Below are 21225 nucleotides of genomic sequence, written 5' to 3' on the forward strand. Positions count from 1 at the left end.
TGCACAAAAGAAATTCTCAGCAGGCTCACCAACTGTTACTCATTTACAAGCTAAAACTCTCTTTCTCGTTATTATCACTAATCTGTTGTACATTATTTACTGCAACTGAAAAGTAAAAAAAAAAAAAAAAAAAAAGTAACGTAACTGGTTACAGTAGATATTTACAAGAATGCTCGCTATAAATCCATTTCGAAACCACGAGTGAAGAATGTTGGCGAAACTGACAATTTCCCTTATTTGAAGGCATGTTGAGCGATGTTAAGTATGGAGGAAAGTTTGTAAGTTGTAGGTTTTGTATCGAAATGATATTGTTGTTCCATACGTTGTGTATAGTGACAAGATGTATTCTGACGGTAATTTCTAAATCGATTTTTAGTAAGGCTGAAGATGTTAGTGGTGAACAGGAGACAAATTCATATTTTATTCTTAATATTGACATCACCAGTGAGGCTGAATTTGAACCGGGGTTAGGTATACGGTTTTTTCCTCCGGTTTATGTTCAGAGATACTTAGCAGTGAAAAACATATTACAAGATGAAAGGTGGCATGGAAAAATTAAAAAGGTAGGTTTGTTTTTCTCACACTGACTAATCTTGATACTAGTGAAGCAATATTGGTAGCATAGCCTGTTGGCGTTAAGAGTGTTACATAGTGTAATATGTAGTGACACTTTTAGGTTGTGGACTTCGGATGTGGTGAATTTGGGCTCTTTCCCTACATAAAGCACATTCCCGGATTGCAAGAGTTGATGACAATTGATATTGACCGTGAAATGTTGGATTACTATTGCTGTCGAGCAGCTCCCCTTAAGGCCGACTATTTGGATAATCGACAAGAGCCTTTAACAGTTCATGTTTTTGCTGGAAGTATTGCAGATAAGGACCCTCGCTTATTGGGAACAGATGCAGTAATATGCATTGAATTGTAAGTAAACTATCAAAATGTAGAAGTTGATAATGTCTACTGCATTGGCTGTTACATTGTAATGGTTAATGAAACTTAACAAAACATTTGTCATTGCGATTTTTGCTTGTAGGATTAGGCCTCATTGAATACTGAAGGTTTTTTCAACATTTCAGCAAACTTTGCCATAGCCATTTTCATGGTTAGTGATTTTGGTGAGAGTTGTTGGCATGTGTTATCTAGCTCTTGTCTTAGGTGTTGTATCAGAGGTGAAGCCATGACTGGACAAATAGAGAAGATGCTAACCAATAGAGAGGAACCATATGGTTAGTAAAAAAAGGTGGTGAAAAAGTCCTGGTGATCAGATGATCTTTAGAAGAGGTGGGAAAAAATTATTCAACTACTCTGTGCTTAGGACAGAAAGTGATAGAATACCTATTATTCTCTTTTTATCCATAACGATAGGAAAGGGAGTTCAGTAATTGTTGGATGATGGTGGTTCAGTTTTGTGATTTCTTCCTATTGATCAGTATCCTGCTCCTCTGTTCATTCAGTTGTGGCTTCATTGACACACTATCCACTACAAGAAATATATAAAAGCAACCAGAACTTCCCAAAGGCATTAACTCTGAAGGTGGCTACTAGAAGGTTTACTGAAATATTGAAAAACCTTCAGTATTTAATGTGGACTAGTCCTGAAAGTTGAAGTCACACATTAAATTCCAGCTGCCAGAATCTAAGGACTAGAATTTATTTTTCAGGATAGAGCATCTGTATCCTGATACACTTGAAGCTGTACCCCACACTGTATTTGGTTTCATTCAGCCACTTATCAGCATCTTTACAACACCAAATTTGGACTTCAATGTGCTTTTCCCAAATTTCACTGGGTTCAGGCATCCTGACCACAAATTTGAATGGTCACGAGTTCAGTTCGAAGATTGGTATGACTTCTTGTTAAGTATTACATCTTATTTATATATTATTTATCCCCAGTAACATTTGAAAATATGTTAAGTGCCTTTCCAGTAAAGCAAAATACATTTTTGAAAATGCATTGTTTTTATATTTCAAATTCAATTCAATTTTATTTCATCCATGAATCATTATACATGATATGGGACAAGTCAAAGATTAATATTAATACTAATACTAAATAGTAATAAGAATATAATAATACAGAAATAGTATGCCAAATTATAATAAATGATAATAATAATAATAATATAGTAATACAGAGATAATAATATGACAGTATAATTAGTCTTGAAAACAGTTTCTGTGGTCTTAAATCCTCCATATGTCCTATTGTACCTTTACTGGTGGTAATGCCTATGGAGATTTGATGGAATGAGGATTGGCAGGGGAAACCGAAGTACTCGGGGGGGAAAACCTGCCCCAGGTTTGTATGTTATAAGATAATTAGCTGTCAGATGGTATATATTTAGTTTAGTATTGATAACCAAGATTTGAGCAATGCCAGGTCTTGGATCTCAGTGAGAATATATGTGATAGACCACTGTAGCAATTTAGATTGTGGATTGAACACATGACATCCAATTTAACAGGTGAGTGCAACAGAATCAGTTTCTTTCAATGGATAACAGGTTCATACTTTGGGGCATCAACTTACTTTGACTTTTTTACTTTTTTATATTGATGAGGCTTATGGCCACTTCAGCCAAAACATTATGAATGTACACACTAATGATGTAAGTCATTTCACCTGTTATGAAATCTTCACATCATGATTGCCACTGTCTCTTCATCATTAAATAATTAAAACACATACACGAGAACACGGGCCCAACAGTGTACTGATACTTGTGATTTAGAGATCAAGATGTTCTGTTAGGTTGGTATCAGCTACTGAATTCACTTGACATAGGACAATAAATAGTAGACTGATTGTGAATTATGAATTGTCAGTGATTTGGTGGCCTAATTTAAAGTCTTGTTATGGAATTGGCTTGAAGGGGCAGGGAAACCCACCCAGAGCAATGAAGAAAATCATATATTTTAACCAAATATACTTTCTGAATACAAATTAAACCCTTTTATGTGTTCAATAATAGTAGGCTATGAAACAACTGGAAATGTGCCAAGAGATTAATTTGCAACATTCCCAATCCTAGTAAACAAAATAAGACAGAATTTTGAAATCTTGTTTGAAATTTGAAGCCAAATTCAAGTTTAATACCTTAACTGTTTACACGTTCACAGTTCTAAAGTGCTTATGGCTGTAAAACTCAATTTAATCATATCTCTTTAAGTTTCTGAACTACATCAGTATGTGTATATACACATGGGGCTCCAAAAAAATGTACTCACTCTGATAGTCAATATCTTTGGAACAAAATGACATGTAATTACAATTCTTGTGCAGTAGTGTAGTGTAATGTTTTGTCAACAGATGTAGAAGGTCACATGAGTCATGTGAGTATCATGCCAGCAGAAGACAGCAGCAGCAATGTTTGAAATGTTGTTCTTTGAGCAACACAAGGCTGTATTGAAGTGGTACTGGAAGTATGAAAACATTAAAGAGGTACAACGACAATGGCAGAATGAGTTTGGAATTGTGCCACCAACATGTCGAACAGTTACCCGTATTTGGGATAAATTTGAAGCCGACAGTACTGTTCATGATGTGCATAAGCAAAGAAATGGGTGACCACGGATAGTAACAAGTCCAGCTTCCATTGCTGTGGTGTTGCAACACTTTACACGATCACTGCAAAAATCTGTGAATCAGTGTACACATGAAAGTGAAGTAAGCCGATCAAGTGTACGATGAATTCTGAAGGCTGCAAAGTCAGGACATACTTGGATGGCACTCTACCTGGACGATGGATAGGTCGAAGAGGTGCTATTGAGTACCCACCACAGTCTCTAGACCTAACACCTCTCGACTTCTACCTTTGAGGAACTTTGAAGGATGAAGTTTATTGACAAAAGCCAGCTACACTGAACGTGCTACGAGAAACCATCGAAGCATCATGTGCAGTCATCACATCGGACACACTGACAGCCGTAGTTCGCTCAGCATTTCGGCGGCATCGACGCTGTTTAGCTGCTGATGGTGGTCACTTCAAACGCATACAATGACTCTCTCTCCGCGCAAGAATGGTAACTACATGTCATTTTGTTCCAGAGATATTGACTATCAAAGAGTGGGTACATTTTTTGAACCCCTCTGTATATATGTACAGGATTCTTGTTGGGTAGAACATTGGTTCACATTATATTGTATTGTAGCATCCTGTTGCACATCACTTATTTATTCCTTGTTAGTTATTAGCTGTTACAGGTACACATGAAACAATAAGAGGAACTAGCCAGCACCACAGGACACATGAGCGCATAGACGAGGGCTTGTCTCGAAAATTGAACTTACGGACCAAAGTACAGCAATTTCATCTGCATTTCTAGAGACACCTGAAGATGACCAGTCCTGACCAAAACTTGTAGTGCGTATATACCAGTGATGTAGAAGAGATTTTAAACTTTAAAACTATTAAAGGTTTTAACAAGCAAGTTACATGTAAGATGGCTAATAACTAACAAGGACTAAATTCACATCTGTTGACAAGGCAGGTACTTATGTGAGGTGTTTGGTCTCTTAGCTCAACTGGGAAGAACATTTTTATATCAGTCATGAGATGCAGGTTTGTGTCCCACGTAGATGAGAATTTCTTTTATTGTGTTAAAATTTTCTCCAAGTTTGTGTCAGAATACAGGAACAGCTCAAACGACTTGTTTTCAGTTTGCCTACTCAGAGTGACTGGTATGTTGTTTCTGCTTCTTGTGAATGAAATTCAGAATGATAATATGCAGAAAAATATTCGTGTGAAATAGCAGAAGTTTGATCAGTTACTCTGTGACTTGCATGTTTTTTCAGATTCGTACCAAAAATGTTCTTGTATTGATTGTTTTTAAGGGCAACTAACATCACAACACGATATCCAGCATATACTGTTAAATTCTGTGGTGTTGGTCAGGGACCAAAAGGAACTGAAGAACATGGTTGCTGTAGTCAGATGGCTGTGTTTGTTAAGTTATCTCATTACACCCCTACTCCTCTTATACACTTGGCATCCCACCATCAAGATCTGGAGGTACACAGCTCTTCTGTATGTAACAATAGAAATAATAGAGGAAAATCTTTAAAGGATGTAGCCTGTTGTGTGCTAGTACTATATATATGCATTTTGTTTCACTGTCAAATACAACAATATACCAAACAGTAGAGGCTGAAGTTTATGGGATGCTGAAGCACTGTTCATTCTCTGATAATATTTGATTTAAAGCATTTTGACAGATAACATGCCACAATGTGAAATTTAACTTTTTACACTAGTGTTGTAAGTTTTGATTTAATGTCATAATTTGATGAAATACAGTTTATTCTGTCCAAAGATGTTTTAGCTTTGTTTTGTTATGTTGAGCCGTGCTAAAGCAATGGCTCCTTCCGTGACGTAATGGCTTCCAGCCATATCTCTCACGCTACCCTTCGCCCGAGGTCCTAGAACTTACCCCCTCCTCCTCTTCCCCAATACCACGTGATTTTCCCACCCTTTCTACCCATGTCTAGGAAAGAAGTATGTTTGGGAGAAGAGGGTTAGTCTGATAAGTGGATCCACTTGGGTAAGCACGTCTGCTGACCAGCCAGGAATATTTTCTAAATTTCAATTCAGAGGGGTGTTGTTTCAAAATTGCGTTTCGGCATACTCTGGGTCTGGCCGCAGACGTTGGGGTTTATAGTCACCAGCTATCGGGGCGATGGCGTGGCGGCGATACGAGAGTTAGTTTTTTGTATAAATATATATATTATTTTCTTGAGGCCACCTGTGAGTGAGGTTTGCTTAGCCTGTGTTATATAGACATGTAATTTTTTGATGCCGCCTGTGGCGGACCAGTTCAAGTTAGTTATTCAGTGTATTTGTTTTGATGCCGCATGTGACTAGGAAGGGACTTGTATTCAAATGCCACTGGGCAGGTTGTTGAGTTGATGCCGCGAGGTGCGGATTAATGTAGAGTGCAGACACTCAGCCAGGCTTATTCTATTTATATATGTATTTTTTGTGTATTTTTGTCATTACTTGTTTTTATGTTTATTAAACATTGTTATTGTTATTTTGTGGGTCTGTCATTGACTTCTACAATGATTCTCCTCTGCGAGCTTGGTTTCCCACGATGATCTTAGGGAGCATTGTAAACATGACGCGAGGGCCAGAGACGACGAACCGCTCCCGACTTGACCGATGCTTGGTGGTGGTCGGGTGAAGACGGGAGAAGTATCGGTTCAATGTGATATAGCCAACATAATAGATTTCAGTTTTCTGTGCCTGCATTTGATTTTATTGGAAGTAGAGGACTGGTGAAGTTGAGCAATATAAACATGTTTATTTTTTCACTTTAAGCTACCACACAAATATTAGTTCTGTATAGCCATATCAGTTCTTAATATAAAAATTGTTAGTGTAAATTAATTAAAATGACAAGTAAAATTTATGCCCTTGCGCAGTGTAGCCTCGGTATGGACAACACAGAAAACAGTTATGTAATAGGGACCACTGTTGCGTAACATCGTGTTTACCGATTGCCTAGTAACAGTCGTTGCCCAGACTCCCTGCTGTGTTTACAAAGGCATTGCTGGACAACACTGCCAAGAGTTGTTTATTGCTGCATAGCAACCGCGGTGTCCCATGTTACGTCACCGCAGGGGAAGCGCTGCCACATCACCGCTGGCGGAGGGGGTATTTACCAAGCATTGTGTGGTAATGGAAGGGGTGGGGGTATGTGATGTCACTTGCAGACCACAGAGTTCACGTGACCCCTACTTCCCATTGCGCCATCCACGTCACAGTATCATTGATATTTTATTTATGGTTTGTTTAATGATGCTGTCAGTACCTCAGACTGTATGATGTCAGATGATAGAATGATAATGAATAATGACTTGAAAAGGATATGGAAGGAAGCAGCGGTGGCCTTGCCTGAGGTACTGTTGCAACATCTACTTTCAGAGTCCATGGAAAACAATGATAAATCTCAGTCAGGATAGTTGGTGGTCCAGCTTTGAACTTGGCATATCCTGAATATAAGTCAAGAGCATTTACCCCTTGAGCCAACTTCTTTGATCATCATCATCATTCTCATTTTGGCCCACAGGCTGCAAAAGGTTTCCCAGCCCTGATCATATTATTTTATTGGCAGTTTTATGGGCTCGTTAATGTTCTGTTTTATGTATTTTCTTAGGTGTAGTAAACCTAATGACTATTGTGTTGTGCGTAATTAATTCATTGGTTTGGTTCTGATTTGATATGATTATGATTCTGGTTGAAGGCATAAAGGAACATATATCAAGAGTACTATCTTCTGGGATGTAGTGTCATGTAGTCAGTAGAATTTCACCATGTTTTAGAGGAAAATATGCAGCTGACAAGCAGAGCTTGCTTGCTGCCTCCTCCTTGCTGGCTACGTACTTGGCTTATTCTTTAGCTCTCAAGATGGAGGCAGTATGTTCCTCCAAAACATCACTGAACATGTGAGTGTACTACACAGTATGATGTCCCAGGAGGTACTGCTTTTCACAGTCAAACCAAACATGTCAGTTTGGTTGTTAGTGTGAAGAAAGAATGTTGTGCTATAGAAGTTACCAATCAGCTATTAGTGAAAGCAAGACTCACACATGAATGTGGCCCTTGTGCTGTTGTCCAAAATATAGCCAAAATCGAAGTATGAGCGGAAATGAAAGTAGCTGTAGAAGAAGAATTGTGCATCTTCTGTGAGAAGACAGTAAAAATAAAATTAGTTTCTTATCATTTGTTTACCATAATGGGGTGTCTCATAATTTGTTCTTGTCAGATATTAGATGATAAAATTATGGCTGAGCGATGAATGGGGCATGTGGCATGCATGGGGGACATGAAAAATATGTACAGAATTTTAGTTGGAAAGCATGAAGGAAGAGACCACTTGGAAGATTTAGTCAAAGAGGGAAGAATGTGAAATTGATGTTAAAGAGAGTAAGAGGATGTGAACTGAATCGTCTGACTCAGGATAGATACAAATTGTGGCTGTTGTGAACATCATAATGAACCTTCAGGTTCCATAAAAGGCAGGGAATTTCTTGACTAACTGAGAGACTGTTAGTTTCTCAAAAACCACTCTGCTCCAATGAGTTATCATTTGTACATTTAGAAAGGACTAATATTTAATTTCACACAAAGTGGTTGCCCTACTTGTATGGTATTGACCAAAATTGAATTACTTTCCTACATATAGTAATGGAGGGTTTCCTTATGCAAGAACAGGTGTTATAATGGTAGATGCTTTTCTTTAAATTTTAGATTCAGAATGAACAGAATGTGTATTAAGTTTGTGAACAGTTTTGACATTCTGACATTTTACACATAACTACTGAGGGAAGAATTGTTTTTGAGAAGCTTATTGTTTTTCACCTAGCTGAGAAATTCTCCATCTTTAATTGAGGAACCCCAAAAGTTCATTACTGTGTTCACAGAGCCCATCAGAACCATATACACCTGCATCTTGAAAATGGTCTATTCCTCTGATGTTTCCTGACCAAATTTTGTATGCGTTTCTTATTGCTTAGCACGTTACTGGTTTAGTAATTTGGGATCTAGCAGCAAGTCATCTTTTAAAATCAGTTTAAGCAATAGAATTTTTCTGTGCCTTAAGGTGGAAGAATGTGAAGAGACATATCTCACTGTGAGAAAGTATGACTATCCATTCTACATTGATAACCGTACGAATGAGGAGAAAATCCTTCATGAGGCAGAATACTATATTCGGGTGTTGGCAAGTAATGAGAAGTATTGTAGTGATATGAGCATCCGGATTCCATTGCGGCATCTACTGCCGCACGTGGATATTTGTGATTCAACATCAGAGCTGCGGTAAGTCAGTACAGGAACTGTGCACAAAACATGAATAAAATTATGTTAAAAAGGAGAATATACTTAAGGAAACTTACAAAAAATCTGTATAATCTCATCTTATACTTTTGTGTAGGTCTGGTAGTTTTTATTTTTAAAGCATGATTGAAAACCTTGATATGTAATTGTAGTTATATACAACCCAACCACATACAGACTGACTTCTGTTTATTGTGAAATATAGCATTCATTTACACTACCATCATATATTATAATGCTTTTCCGGTACAAAATATGTTTAATATACTTTTCTTTTAATGTGATTATGATATCCAATTTGATGTATTAGCTTACAGTTGTTGAAAGGCACAATAGATCACTGTAGGTCACGGTGCAAGGGCTGAGAAGGCCCACCCCTTATACAGTCATTCATTCATTCATTACAGTTGTTGATCATATGTCATCAAACAAGAAACAATTTCTGATATCAGTATTACTTTATTTTTTGTTTGAGACAGATGTGTCTGTACAGTAGTGGCATATTGTTTAGTGATCTAGTCTAATACATATTCAAGATTGTGGTATATGATTTGTTCCTACATATCCTCAAAGGTTCATGGCATCACCATTTTTCTAGTTTGTAGAGTAAAGTACAGCTCATCTGGTATTAACCTGGCCATTATTCATGTGTTTTAATTACATTTTTTTTGTTACAGGATAGATAACAATATGATTTTTATTTAGTGATAACTTTTCTTGTGAAATGTTGGAATTCTTGTCCTGTAGAAATATTCTGGAAGATGCTGGCTGGCAAGTGACAGGACAATTGCAAGATGATGTAGCTGTCGTCTATCCATACTATGGAGAGTATGAGAGTTCTACCCATGAATCAGAGTTCTTATACCGTGAAGAACAGGAAGAAGGAATGGCAAATGAGCAGGTGCAGGTAGCAGATTATAAGGAAGAGAACTGGGATGTGTCAGAGTTTCATGAGTATGATGACAATGTGACATCTCATTTTGTGGAGGGTGTGGATGATTGGTCATGTGGCATCATTGAACCTCAGTGTGACATGCAATTGGAATGGGCTGGAAGAACAGAATTACAGGATGTTATAGGAAATTCAAGTGATTCTTGTAAAACTAGAAAAGATGAATTAATGGAGTGTAGTGGGTGTATCAGAAATGGTAAGTGTGAAATATCTGTTTCTGATGGCGGTCACCTGAGTGCAAAGAATTCAGAGGAGCTGATACAGTCTACTTTGCAGCATTCTCATGATTTTAGTGCAGCTCTGAACAGTAAAGATAACACTGACATCCGATCACTTGCAGATTTGGAACCTGAACTCAGTGCTGAACAGACATTTACCCCATTTGTAGGACACAGTGCCAGTAAAGAGGGTTTTGAGTTTTCAGAAATCATTCAGAATTGTAAATCTGTTAATGCTGTAAATGTTGAATCACAAAAATTTGATTTAGATTTTGAAAAGTATTCTAACAGTGAGGCCTTAACAGATCATAAATCACAAAAGCACAAAAAGATGGGGGACATTTTGTGTCCCTGTTCTGAATCTAGGAAGGTAATTGGAAAACTTCAAAACTCTCAACATGTGGAGCTCCAGGCTAGCCAGTTAAAGAGTTCAAATGTAAATTTATCAAGTCAGTATTCTAGTTCTAACAGAAATACTGAAAAATTGATTAATGTCTGCCAGGTTTTGCATGCAGAAGAAAGTTTATCTGCTGAATTGTTGAATCTCCATTTAAAGCAAGAAACGGTAGACGGTTCTACTTCACAAGCAGTAATCGGCCAGCCTTTGAATTTTTGTAGTGCTAGTTCATCTGTACAGGAATCATCACAGGAGAGAAGTTTAGTTGAAAGTTGCAGTGTGGATGAGCAGAATGATAAGGCTGTAGATAGTGGATATCCAAATTCATTCTCGGTGCAAGACATGGATATGGACTTAACTCCTGAACAAGTGGATGAAATCTCTACAGAAAGTGATGAGATCCTAACAGAAAACAGTGAGGATTCTGAATATTATGAGTCTGAATCAAGTGAAGAGAGAGATCACATTGATAACAATGATGGACTCTTGTTTCAGCATCATCATCAGGCTCTGTATGATCCTATGGTTCTTGTTGTTGAGAATGGAGATGTTGCAAATAACAACCGTGATGGAGAAGGGAATAATGCTGTAGCCATAATTCAGCCCCCTCAAGAACCAGTTGAAGCTCTTGATCCTGCTGATGATTTAATCCCATTACTTGCTGCAGCAGAAGACTTCGACAATGATAATGACATCATTTTGCCAGATGATATCGAACCATTTCCTCATTGGTTGTTACATTTACTGGGTCTGGCAAACCCTGGTGGAGGTGACATACAAAATTACATTGTCCTACCTGTTGGTGATGGAGGTTTCCTTTTGCCAGATGAAGGGTTGGGAGATATCGATGACAATGATGACATTGATGCCTCCAGTTCAAGTAGCAGTGAAGTGAGTGACAATGAAGGAGTCTTAAATGACTTAGATAACAATGAATTAGTGGTGCTGGCTGACATGGAGGAGGGTGAGAACCAGGTACATTCAAAGGTTGTATATAGACTTTCATAATATTTTAGAGATATTGTGAGAAATGTGCCACTGAATATGAAGAATGGCATCTTCAGGGAAGAAAAATCCGCAAGCAAGGAACCAGCTTAAGCGGGTGGCTGCAGACGGAATAGTACACATACTAGGATGTCACTCTGGTTTAAGGGATGTGTTCAGTCTGAAAAATGAAGAGTTTGTCTGTAAGGAAGTGGTGTGCAGAGGCAGAGGAAAAGAAGACTAAGCTTTATTTATTGGCCATGTGTGGTTGTTGTTAGTCAACATGCATTTGAGAAGAGTAATTAATACTTGGTAAATAATCCAGCTTCTTTTGAAAGAACAAACGATGTGTAATGTTGAAAAATGCTCGTAATTCCTTTTTTATGGTAGACTGTTCATGCACATACTTATGAAACTTTGCATAGGGACACGACACTTTCTCCAGCATCTTCATTTTTTTTAAGAGCTTCAACAAAATGATTGAATTACAGATACATACAAATAAGGTTTGGAGGAATCACATTTTATTGAAAGCATAAGGTTTAGAATTGGTGCATTGATTTAACATAGACCAAAAATTAAAATTTAGTCTTTATTGTATTCAAAGTGCCATAAGTTTTAACAAACTGAAACTGAGTATTCCTATTTTTGTAACTTAGCTGCACCAAATTAAGGCTGCAAAAGTGAATGTAAGATGCTAATATATTATGGTGAGTCAAGGAACCAGTAATTTCCATCCTGAAGCCTTATTACAACTGTGTTCAATTCTTGTGAGGTGACTGTTTGTTTGATGAGAGCTAATCAGTTTTTACTATCACGTTATGCTGTGATTTGTATTGTAACTGCAAATGTTACAGATGTGTGTTACTAAACTGCTATATATGTTGGACATTTTCAATCATCTCATTTTTTTGTTAAAAACAGTGTTTCAAAAGGTGGCTCTGCTTCCATTATCAGGTAAAAATATGAAACACACTGGTAGGTCCATTAGATTGAGGTAATCAGGGGATAAAAATCAGCTCAATTTAATGGACCAAACAGAGTATATTTCATACTTTTTCCTGTTGACAGAAGCAGAGCCCGCTTCCAAAACCTTATATATTTTAACCAAATACAGACGGAAAATGCTCAGTGTATGTTTGGTTTAATATATAGTATTTGGTATCCATATCAACTTTTTTTTTTCACATTCTCTTATAAGCTTACTGATATTTAAAACAACTGTGCAGCATTATAATTTTTTTTCATTTTAGAATGAATGTTTTTTACATTCTGGTATAAGTGTATTTAACTGAATGATCACAGAAAGTGTTCTTAGCAAGAACTGTGTCTCTAAGGAAGAGCATTTGGTTCAATACACAAGCACAAATCAAAGTGAATTTTTAGTTTACATAATAAAACATCTTTCCATATCTACTTTGTACAGCGTGACATGTAGTTTAGTCTTAAAAATCTGTGTAGGTCCTTGATGAATATGTAATATACTTCTAAGCACTGCGACATTGTCAGTTGATAATTGGTCAATTTACAAAAAAAAAAAATCAGAAATAAAAATGAAACCATGCAATTTTTAATTCTGTGGCCATCATTAATAGCATTCTTCACCATATGGCTGAATGATCTAATCAGGGAGGATGAGGTGGATGGGCTATATAAATGCATGTGGGAGAAATGCAGAATGTATACAGAATTTTAGTTAGAAACATGAAAGAGGGAGACATAAATAGATGAGTAATATTAAAATGGATCCTGGAACAAATTTGGTGGAAGGGTGTGGACTGGATTTGTTATGCTCAGGAGAGGATCCAGTGTTCAGCTCTCATGAACACAGCAGTGAACCTGTGAACTTCATAAAAGTTAGTGAATATCTGGATTAACTGAGTGACTGTCACCTTCTCAAGAAGAACCCTATTCCATGTACTGTTAGTTCCCCGGAACTCTAGCCATGGTACAGGGGTCGTACCATCTCTCATGGAGCTGGGGGAGCAGTCTTTATCAGCATACGTCAGCGTGGGTACTACCACTTTGGAATGTAGTGTCTTTGAGTGTGGTCAGGTGTATATAGTACAGTGTGTATCTACTCCTGGTCTCCATAGACAGTGCTTTCCGCTCGGAGTAGCTCTGAACGTCACCACAGAAAGCGTACAGGTTTGCACGCTCCACAACAGCGTTTACCTTTCCACACCGCTAAAGTTACGAGGTGCTAACTGTATTTAATTACTGACCTTTATGTTCACTATGTTGAAAGGTGCAAGAGGTCTTATTATTAAGGTTTATTTAAATTCCTGATTTTTTATGCTCTTTGAAAATATGTAGTGAAGATATGAACTGGCTCTGAACAAGGGTGTTGTGATAAACTGTTCATCTATGTATATCCAGCGCAGAGGTTAAGAATGTGTGGAACTGTAGCTCCACTCCCCCATGCATCTTCACTGAATTGTGTTTAATTAAGCACAGGGGCAGCTTTACCTTTACCATTCTTTTTAGAAGTCAGTACACTCCAATTTGTTATAAATATAAACTTCTTGACTGACAGAACATTTCAGTGTTGTGTTATTATGTGACTGAGGACAAATTAGTTACCTCCAAAGCATCTGAAACAAGAAGCTTATCTAAGTAATAGTTACAAATTGAGCTACTATGCCAAAAAGAACAGAGACCAAATGAGTAATGCTGTTGTGAGAAATAATTTCACTCTATGAGAATTGTATAGAACCCTTAAATGTACCTGTGGGATAAATGCAGTTTTTAATATTAAATAAATTGTACGTTTACAGATGGCCAGATAGGGTTTAATGCCTTTTAACAATCTTTACCTTGAGTTTTCTTTTGTTAATCTGCCCTAGCCATGACTGACAAGTAACCATCTACATAATTTTTAATCTGTCCCATAGTTGTGTTACAAAACCTCTTGGAACTTTGACTACTTCTTGAAGTTACATATCTTCAGAATTAATTAATATTGTTATCCAAATTTGACCTTGGTAATATCTGAGAGATTTTTTGTAAGTTGGTTATTTAACAGTTCTGTCAGTATCAGTACTGTATAGCTTTCATGATGGGCTGACTAATGAAAGTAAAGCAGTTGGTGGAATGAGAATTGGCAGGAGAAACGAAAGTACTGGGAGAAAACTCACCCAAGTGCTACTAGGTACATCACAAATCCCACATGGCCTTACCTGGGATCAAAACCAGGACACTGCATTGGAAACCAACCAACTGCCTGAGTTATGACACAGCCCTTGAAAGATAGCATTCTGTACAAATATAAGAGATTGGAATCAGCCTGCAATGACATAAAATTAAATACTGAATTTCATGAGCTGAGATATCATTTAAATTCTAAATTTGCAAATTTGAAAACTTTCCTACTTTTGAGCCTACCATCTTAGACTGCCTATGCACTGTATTTGACTATGGGATTTTAAGACAATATATAGCAACCCAAAACAGATAGTCAGGTCTCTCATATAAAAGAACAAATTTCATGTATATACAAGTGTCTCATTATTGCATGCCATATTTTACAGGATGATATCTGGACATCAGAATTAAATAAAAAATAATCATATGTATGCTGAGAGCCATCCTTAAAAAGTTGCAGTTATTTGAATTTCAACTTCTATGCTCACACCTTAAGTGTAATAGGTTGTGTGCGTGGTATAAGAAGAAACAAACAAAAGAGATATTACTGTTTTTATTTTTGCTTTTGTACACGAGATACTTGAAATTGCCCTCATATTCAAGGACAGTAAAACTGTATGAAAAATAAACTGTCAGGCATTCAAAGATTGAAGATGTATTGTAAACTTCAACACAAGTTCAAAGTCAAGTGGACCTGAATGATCACCAAGCAATGCAAAGAAAATGCCAAATTGTCTATTTTACAGCATATTGTCAGAGGAGCTGACGTCTTCTAATGATTATAAGTATTCAAGGAAGGTCCGAAGGGTTACTTATTTTGATACCCAGAATCCATCTTGTAAAACATGGCATGTAATAACGAGGCACTCTATGTTCATATACAGAGTGCCCTTTGAAGTCTTCATTATCACATGAAAACATACTGTGTTAATTTATTTATCCTTTTTTTAATTAATGATGCTGTCCGTATCTAAAGATTATACAGCACTGACATGCTGTATGAACAATGTATATAGTATCAAATATTCATCTTGAGTGTGTACTGCAAGAATGTGGCAGTTCTGATGATACAAATCAAACAGCCTGATTCTTAGTGTCAGATACAAGAATATTATTTTGGAATTTGATTGGCACATGAGATAATAAATATTTTAAATCTATAAGTTCCAAAATTTCATTTCTGTTAGTTTAATGATATAAAAATGTGATAGAATCATGTATTTTTAAAAATTCTAACTTTAAATGATAATAGGTTATCTTCCTGGGATGAGAGGTATTAAATAACTGCATCCATTAGTTTATTGAATACATTCTTTATTAGCCACAACCAACCATCTTGAAATTTCGAGATCAGACAGTCTGGATTGTGCCAAGAGAAAGTATTAGAAGAGAAACATGTAACTCCATTCAGATTTGCACCCAAAAATACTATTTATTCACTCTTGGTAGGAAATACATTTTTGTAGTTGGTTGAGGCACTATGCTACAAGCCGGAAAGTCACAGGCTCAAGTCCCAATGAGGTCATTGGATTTTTTTCAGTTGACCTAATCCTTCTAGCCACACTGTGGCCCTGGGGTCGACTCAGCCTCTAACAGAAATGAGTACCAGGAATTAATTAAATGATTTTCTTGGGGAGTAAAGCGCGGCCAGCACGTAATGCTGACAACCTTACCGCCATCTTTGAGCCAACTGTCTAGATAATGTGGGACCTTCAACGTTTCACAACCCTATGGGCCTTCACGCCCTGTTACAGGGATAGTTTTACTTTACTTTTTATGCGATGTAGCAGTGTCTGGTGCCATGTGCATAGCTCCGTTCTGATAATAAAGGAACCATATCCAGTTATACAAATTATAGTATTAATTTAATGAGTAAATGATGATACTACTTGTAGATTGTTTCATAAAAAGTTTGGTTCTGGAGAGATATAGTTTAATAGTTTACAAGTGATGGAATTACATATTGTTTTTAAGGAACATGTTTGTAGATAATCATGGATAATCACATTTATATTTACAGTTGTGATTTTAAACCTGTTGAGTCATTGAGCTCTTTTCAGGTCAATGACAGCATATTGTTGACAGTTTTTTATAGTAATGGTAACATAATTATTCTGAAATTCTGTTTCAAACATTCTCTGTATACATATTATAGTAAACCTGTGTTTCCTTTAGATTCGTCATGATGTCCATTACAAAAATCACAAATTTTATTGGGTACATAATTTAACAGTACGATTGCATGTATCGTTAAACTTTGCAATATACATTTTTGTATATATTATTTTGCTTTCTCATAAATATATATTTAATATTTATCTACATTCTAAAATTCAGATATATTTAATTTAAGCCTAAATTATAATAGAATATACAGTACCTTATTTCAGGTGAATGAGTACAGTATATCCAGTAAACACAGCCAAATATGTCTTTAATAATGAATAAAAATAATAATTGCCTTTCAAACAAAACTAAGAGTCCAACATATGAGTACATATCTTGTTTAGAAACAATTCCTAACTTAAGTGTGGTTTGTATATCTTCATGCTCCTATCAATATTTAACAGGAGAACACTGTCTTACATTACTTTGGTGTTGTTAAATATGGACCTTTAGGTCTCTCTCATGCTGAACATATTTTGGTTTCAAACTTTCAGAACAGGCATTCTTTATGGTAACATGGCTGTGGATGACATGTATTTTTATATGCTTGGAAGTGTCTTCCAAGCTAAAGGGATCAAGCCATGAACAAAAACTTTTACCATATTAATTACAATCAGAAAATTTTTATTGAATATACACAAGGAATATTTTAAGAAGCTGGATTTGAGGATAACACTGTGGTGACTATAAATATTATTATCATCTAGGGTTCGTCACCATTGTAATTCAGGAGAAGTTCATCTTTAAGTTCTTCACACCTCAGGGGGAAGGACAGGAAACAGAGTAGCTTGTTTTTCTTGATTTGAAGTTTTACAGATCTGTTGATGTTAGGTAGAGTAGCATCCCCGTAGAGGCTAACTATGTTGGGTTTAGGTTCCCACAACAGTGATTATAAAGAGTGTAATTTTCTTGGATGTGATACCATGTAGTCTGGCTGAACTTGTAGTGGAGTACATGGCATCACATCCCAGAAAATAGTACTGTTTATTTTAAATAGTTGTCCCAAGATTGCCTCTGAATGCATTATATGCCACATCTACATTATATTTAGTACTTCAGCTTAGTTTTGCACAAAAAACCCCATAAAAGTATATGTGGAAATATATTAACTGAAAATAACAGCCACAAAATTCACATTCAGATTTTTCCACGTATTAGATGACATTGCAACATCATGCATATGATTGGTCAAGTGACAGTGCTAACTTGTTTCCTTTGTCCACCCAGTTCCTTAAGCGACCCCTCAGTTCTTCCAATGATTTAGACTTAGCCTTGTTAATGCGTTTGTACTTAACATCCTTGGGTTTGGTGACTGATCGATGGTTACTCATCACTCTGTTATAAGTTGTGACTTGATTCTGTTGTGGTTCTTCTGAGTGTCTGTGTCTGTGCCTTTCAGTTGTCTCATTAAGTCTCTCAAAGCTTCCATACAATCCTTGTAACCGGCCACTGTTCCCCCAACCTCCTGTATAATGTGGGATAGGTTCCTCAGGAGAAGTGCTGCTCTCACAGTTTGAATCAGTCTTGGTCCCTACAGAGGTAGTTTGAGGTGCGACATCTTCTCCATCTTCTTCCACACTGTAAACTGTCTCTAATATTTCGGGGCGTCTGAGAAAACCGTTTGAACGACGCATAGCAGAATATTTGTTCCCAGGTTCAACGGCATCAGACACACTACGTACAACTGTGACAGCATCAATTCCAGAACGAAAACGGGGCAACATGCTCATAACATCTTGGTCATTGCTGACATTATCCTCCATGATAACTGCACTGTCACTGTCATTCAGTGAGTCAAGATTAGTCTCGCCAGTTGGTGAATCAAAATGTGGGAGATCCAAATTGGATGCATCAAGTCCTGAATCTGACAGTCGCTGCTGCAGTAACTGGATGGTACGTTGCTGACGCAAAATAACAGTTTCCCTCTGTATTAATAGGGCACTGATGTCCTTCTGCTTCCGACATAATCGAGATTCAAATAGAATCAATTGTGCAGATAGTGACTTCAATTGGTCTGCCCTTTCCTGGTTCATTCTTGCTACTAATTCCTCCTGTAAGAAGATTGATAGAAAGTTAGTTTAAATGGCACTTGTTAAATAGGTGTAATGTAATAGTTATTCTATCAGAACTTTATTGCAGTTTTTCTTCCTTATTTTCCTACTACACAGCAGATGCTTTTCAATCCCACAGAAATATCGTGATTGCATATACGCTGCCATAGAGTCCACATGTTAACAATAATTATTACATTTACTTAGACATGATTATAAAATACTAATTGTATATCTTATAAGGCATTATCCACAGTTATTAAAAATATCACTAAAGAAATGTTATAAGTATGGTTGATATGTAAACTGTAGCGTACGTAGTACAATTCTATGGGACCAAAACATGTCTGCAGTACAGTGTAGTAAAGAAAAACTGTGATGATGTGTCAAATGAATAATTATTACATTACATTTACAAAGTAAGTTTCTATGATGATTAAAAGAATCACTTGTACTGAGTTTAACAAGCTCTTTAAAAATATGTAGTAGGGGAGAAGCATCTGAAGTCTGTAGTCAAATCTCATATCTTGTTGCATATTTCAGATAGCTACTTTGAAATTGCCCAGCTGACATGTTTATGTTTTAATGAGTCTAATAAAGATAATGAACATCCATATGAATAATTATGGCTGCTGACTGACATTAATGGAAACAACGATTTATAGCAAACTTAATGGAGCCTGTTTGTCCCACATTAGAGGCAATATCGCATCTCATAAAGATGAATATTGATTCCAGCACATCCAATTTAAATTCAGTAATTACTCATGTGGCATGTACTGTCTTTGCTCGCTTGGTAACCGGGATCGTGGGTTCGAATCCCACTCAGAGCATGGATGTTTAGTTTGTGTGTGTGTGTTTTTCTGTTTGCGACGAGCTGATCGCCCGCCCAAGGAGTCCTACCGAATGTGTAAGATCTAGAAAAACCGAAGTGAACGGAGAAGTTCATGGAGGTAGCCCTAGGCCCACTGGGGCTGTAGTGCCAAGAAAAAAGAAATACTCATGTATAGGTGAATCATAGTTCAGACAGGTAGATTCCTGCTGTTCTTAGTGTAGAGACCAGGGTTCAGTCCCAGTCCAGTTTATGTGGGGATTTGTAATGGGAAAATTGGCAGTGGGACAGCTTGTGCTCTAAATAATTTGGATTGCTCCTAACCACTATAATTTTGTAATGCTCTATACTTACCTTTTACAAACCCTAAGGACTGCAATTGGCTCAATTCTTGGTTGGACTTTACCTCTAACTTGGCTGGATTGAGGGTAATGAAGGTAACTTTACTCCTCTAGTTCCATATACTCATTAGTTTCAGTGTCTGTATTCACATAAATTTTGCAGTTCTGGAGAAGATGACTGTATACACAGTTCCACATTTGATTATATCATTCCTCGTGATAACATATTAACAAAATATTTGAACAGGATTCATTCAAAAATACAGTAGAACTTGGTTATAACGTCATCAAAGGGACCTAAAAATAGTGTCGTTATAAACGAATGTCGTAACCGAAATGGGCACTTCCACAGTAGCCTTATGTTAGTCACGTAAAAATCTACCAAAAACCGAGTTAAAATGTTGCATTTTTTAGTGAAATACATAGTTAAGTACAGACTAACGTAACATTAACGTGGAATTGCCCAAATGTGTAATATCAAAGACATATTACAGCGCTTTTCACTGACAATACACACAATATTTCACGAATCACTTTAACTTTCTCTTCAATGCTTAAAACTTTCCTTTTCATTGCCATGTTTTCGCTACTGCACTTCTCTGGGTTTAGGCAGGAACACTATAGGGTAAGTAGACAATGTGAGGTCCTGTTAGACGAGATTCTAGGAAAGGAATGCAGTTAACAACCTGCCGCGTCCTCTTGCACTATTCACGCAGTCCCACCCCACACCCTTGTTTTTGCATAAACCCACGCTCCTCTTGCAGCCCGCCGTCGTATTCTTCCAGGACCGTCACGTCAGCAAGTAGAGAAAGTGAGGGTGGGCAGACACATCGAACTTTCCCACGATATCAGAGAAATTCAGGAATGAAAATGACGTTACATACGAGGTTGATGCATTTGTGCATGTCGTACTAAGCAAGGTATAAAAACAGTTGCTTTATGAGGAATTAGTTCGTACCATTGAATATTTGACGCAATAGACAAGGTGTCGCAGAAACCGATGTTGCTATAACCAAGTTTTACTGTATATGAGCACCAAAACTTAAGTATGATTGCATAATTTTATATATGTAGAAATACTGCTGTAACATCAGTTGAGAATTCTAGAGGAAGTCCCGTCTTTTATTATGTAGGATTTCATACTGTTTAACTTCTCCTGATTTCTGCTATATTCCTTTTAGACCTACATATGTTATTGAATGGTGCACTGTGGCTAATGTTTAATGCCACCTCATATTAGTAATGTGCACAAATAGGCAATCATAAACCATCTCCTTTATATAGTATACTACATTTC

General features: G+C 36.8%; 2 protein-coding genes across 2 annotated transcripts in view; one reads left to right on the plus strand and one right to left on the minus strand.

Moving 5' to 3' along the window:
- The first annotated feature begins 217 nt into the window (after positions 1-217).
- On the plus strand, positions 218-13046 carry LOC111867809. The gene is made up of 6 exons (XM_023857981.2): positions 218-563; positions 677-924; positions 1665-1847; positions 4841-5018; positions 8608-8825; positions 9591-13046. Exons 1-6 carry the CDS (start codon positions 246-248, stop codon positions 11416-11418), a joined length of 2973 nt encoding a protein of 990 aa, XP_023713749.1. The 5' UTR covers positions 218-245; the 3' UTR covers positions 11419-13046.
- A 3195-nt stretch (positions 13047-16241) lies between these two features.
- The window catches only part of LOC111867812, a 93559-nt gene continuing 88575 nt past the window's right edge, over positions 16242-21225 (minus strand). Inside the window, exon 3 of the mRNA XM_023857989.2 lies at positions 16242-18755. Coding sequence (XP_023713757.1) covers positions 17877-18755 — 879 coding nt within the window. The 3' untranslated portion in view covers positions 16242-17876. The remainder of the gene's footprint in view (positions 18756-21225) is intronic.

Source organism: Cryptotermes secundus, unplaced genomic scaffold (assembly GCF_002891405.2).
Source record: "Cryptotermes secundus unplaced genomic scaffold, Csec_1.0 scaffold953, whole genome shotgun sequence".
Lineage (NCBI taxonomy): Eukaryota > Metazoa > Arthropoda > Insecta > Blattodea > Kalotermitidae > Cryptotermes > Cryptotermes secundus.

Coding starts and splice junctions, on each gene's coding strand:
- LOC111867809 (XM_023857981.2), top strand. CDS start 246: ATGTTGAGCGATGTTAAGTATGGAGGAAAGTTTGTAAGTTGTAGGTTT. Junction 564..676: donor GGCATGGAAAAATTAAAAAG/GTAGGTTTGTTT, acceptor TGACACTTTTAG/GTTGTGGACTTCGGATGTGG. Junction 8,826..9,590: donor GATTCAACATCAGAGCTGCG/GTAAGTCAGTAC, acceptor CTTGTCCTGTAG/AAATATTCTGGAAGATGCTG.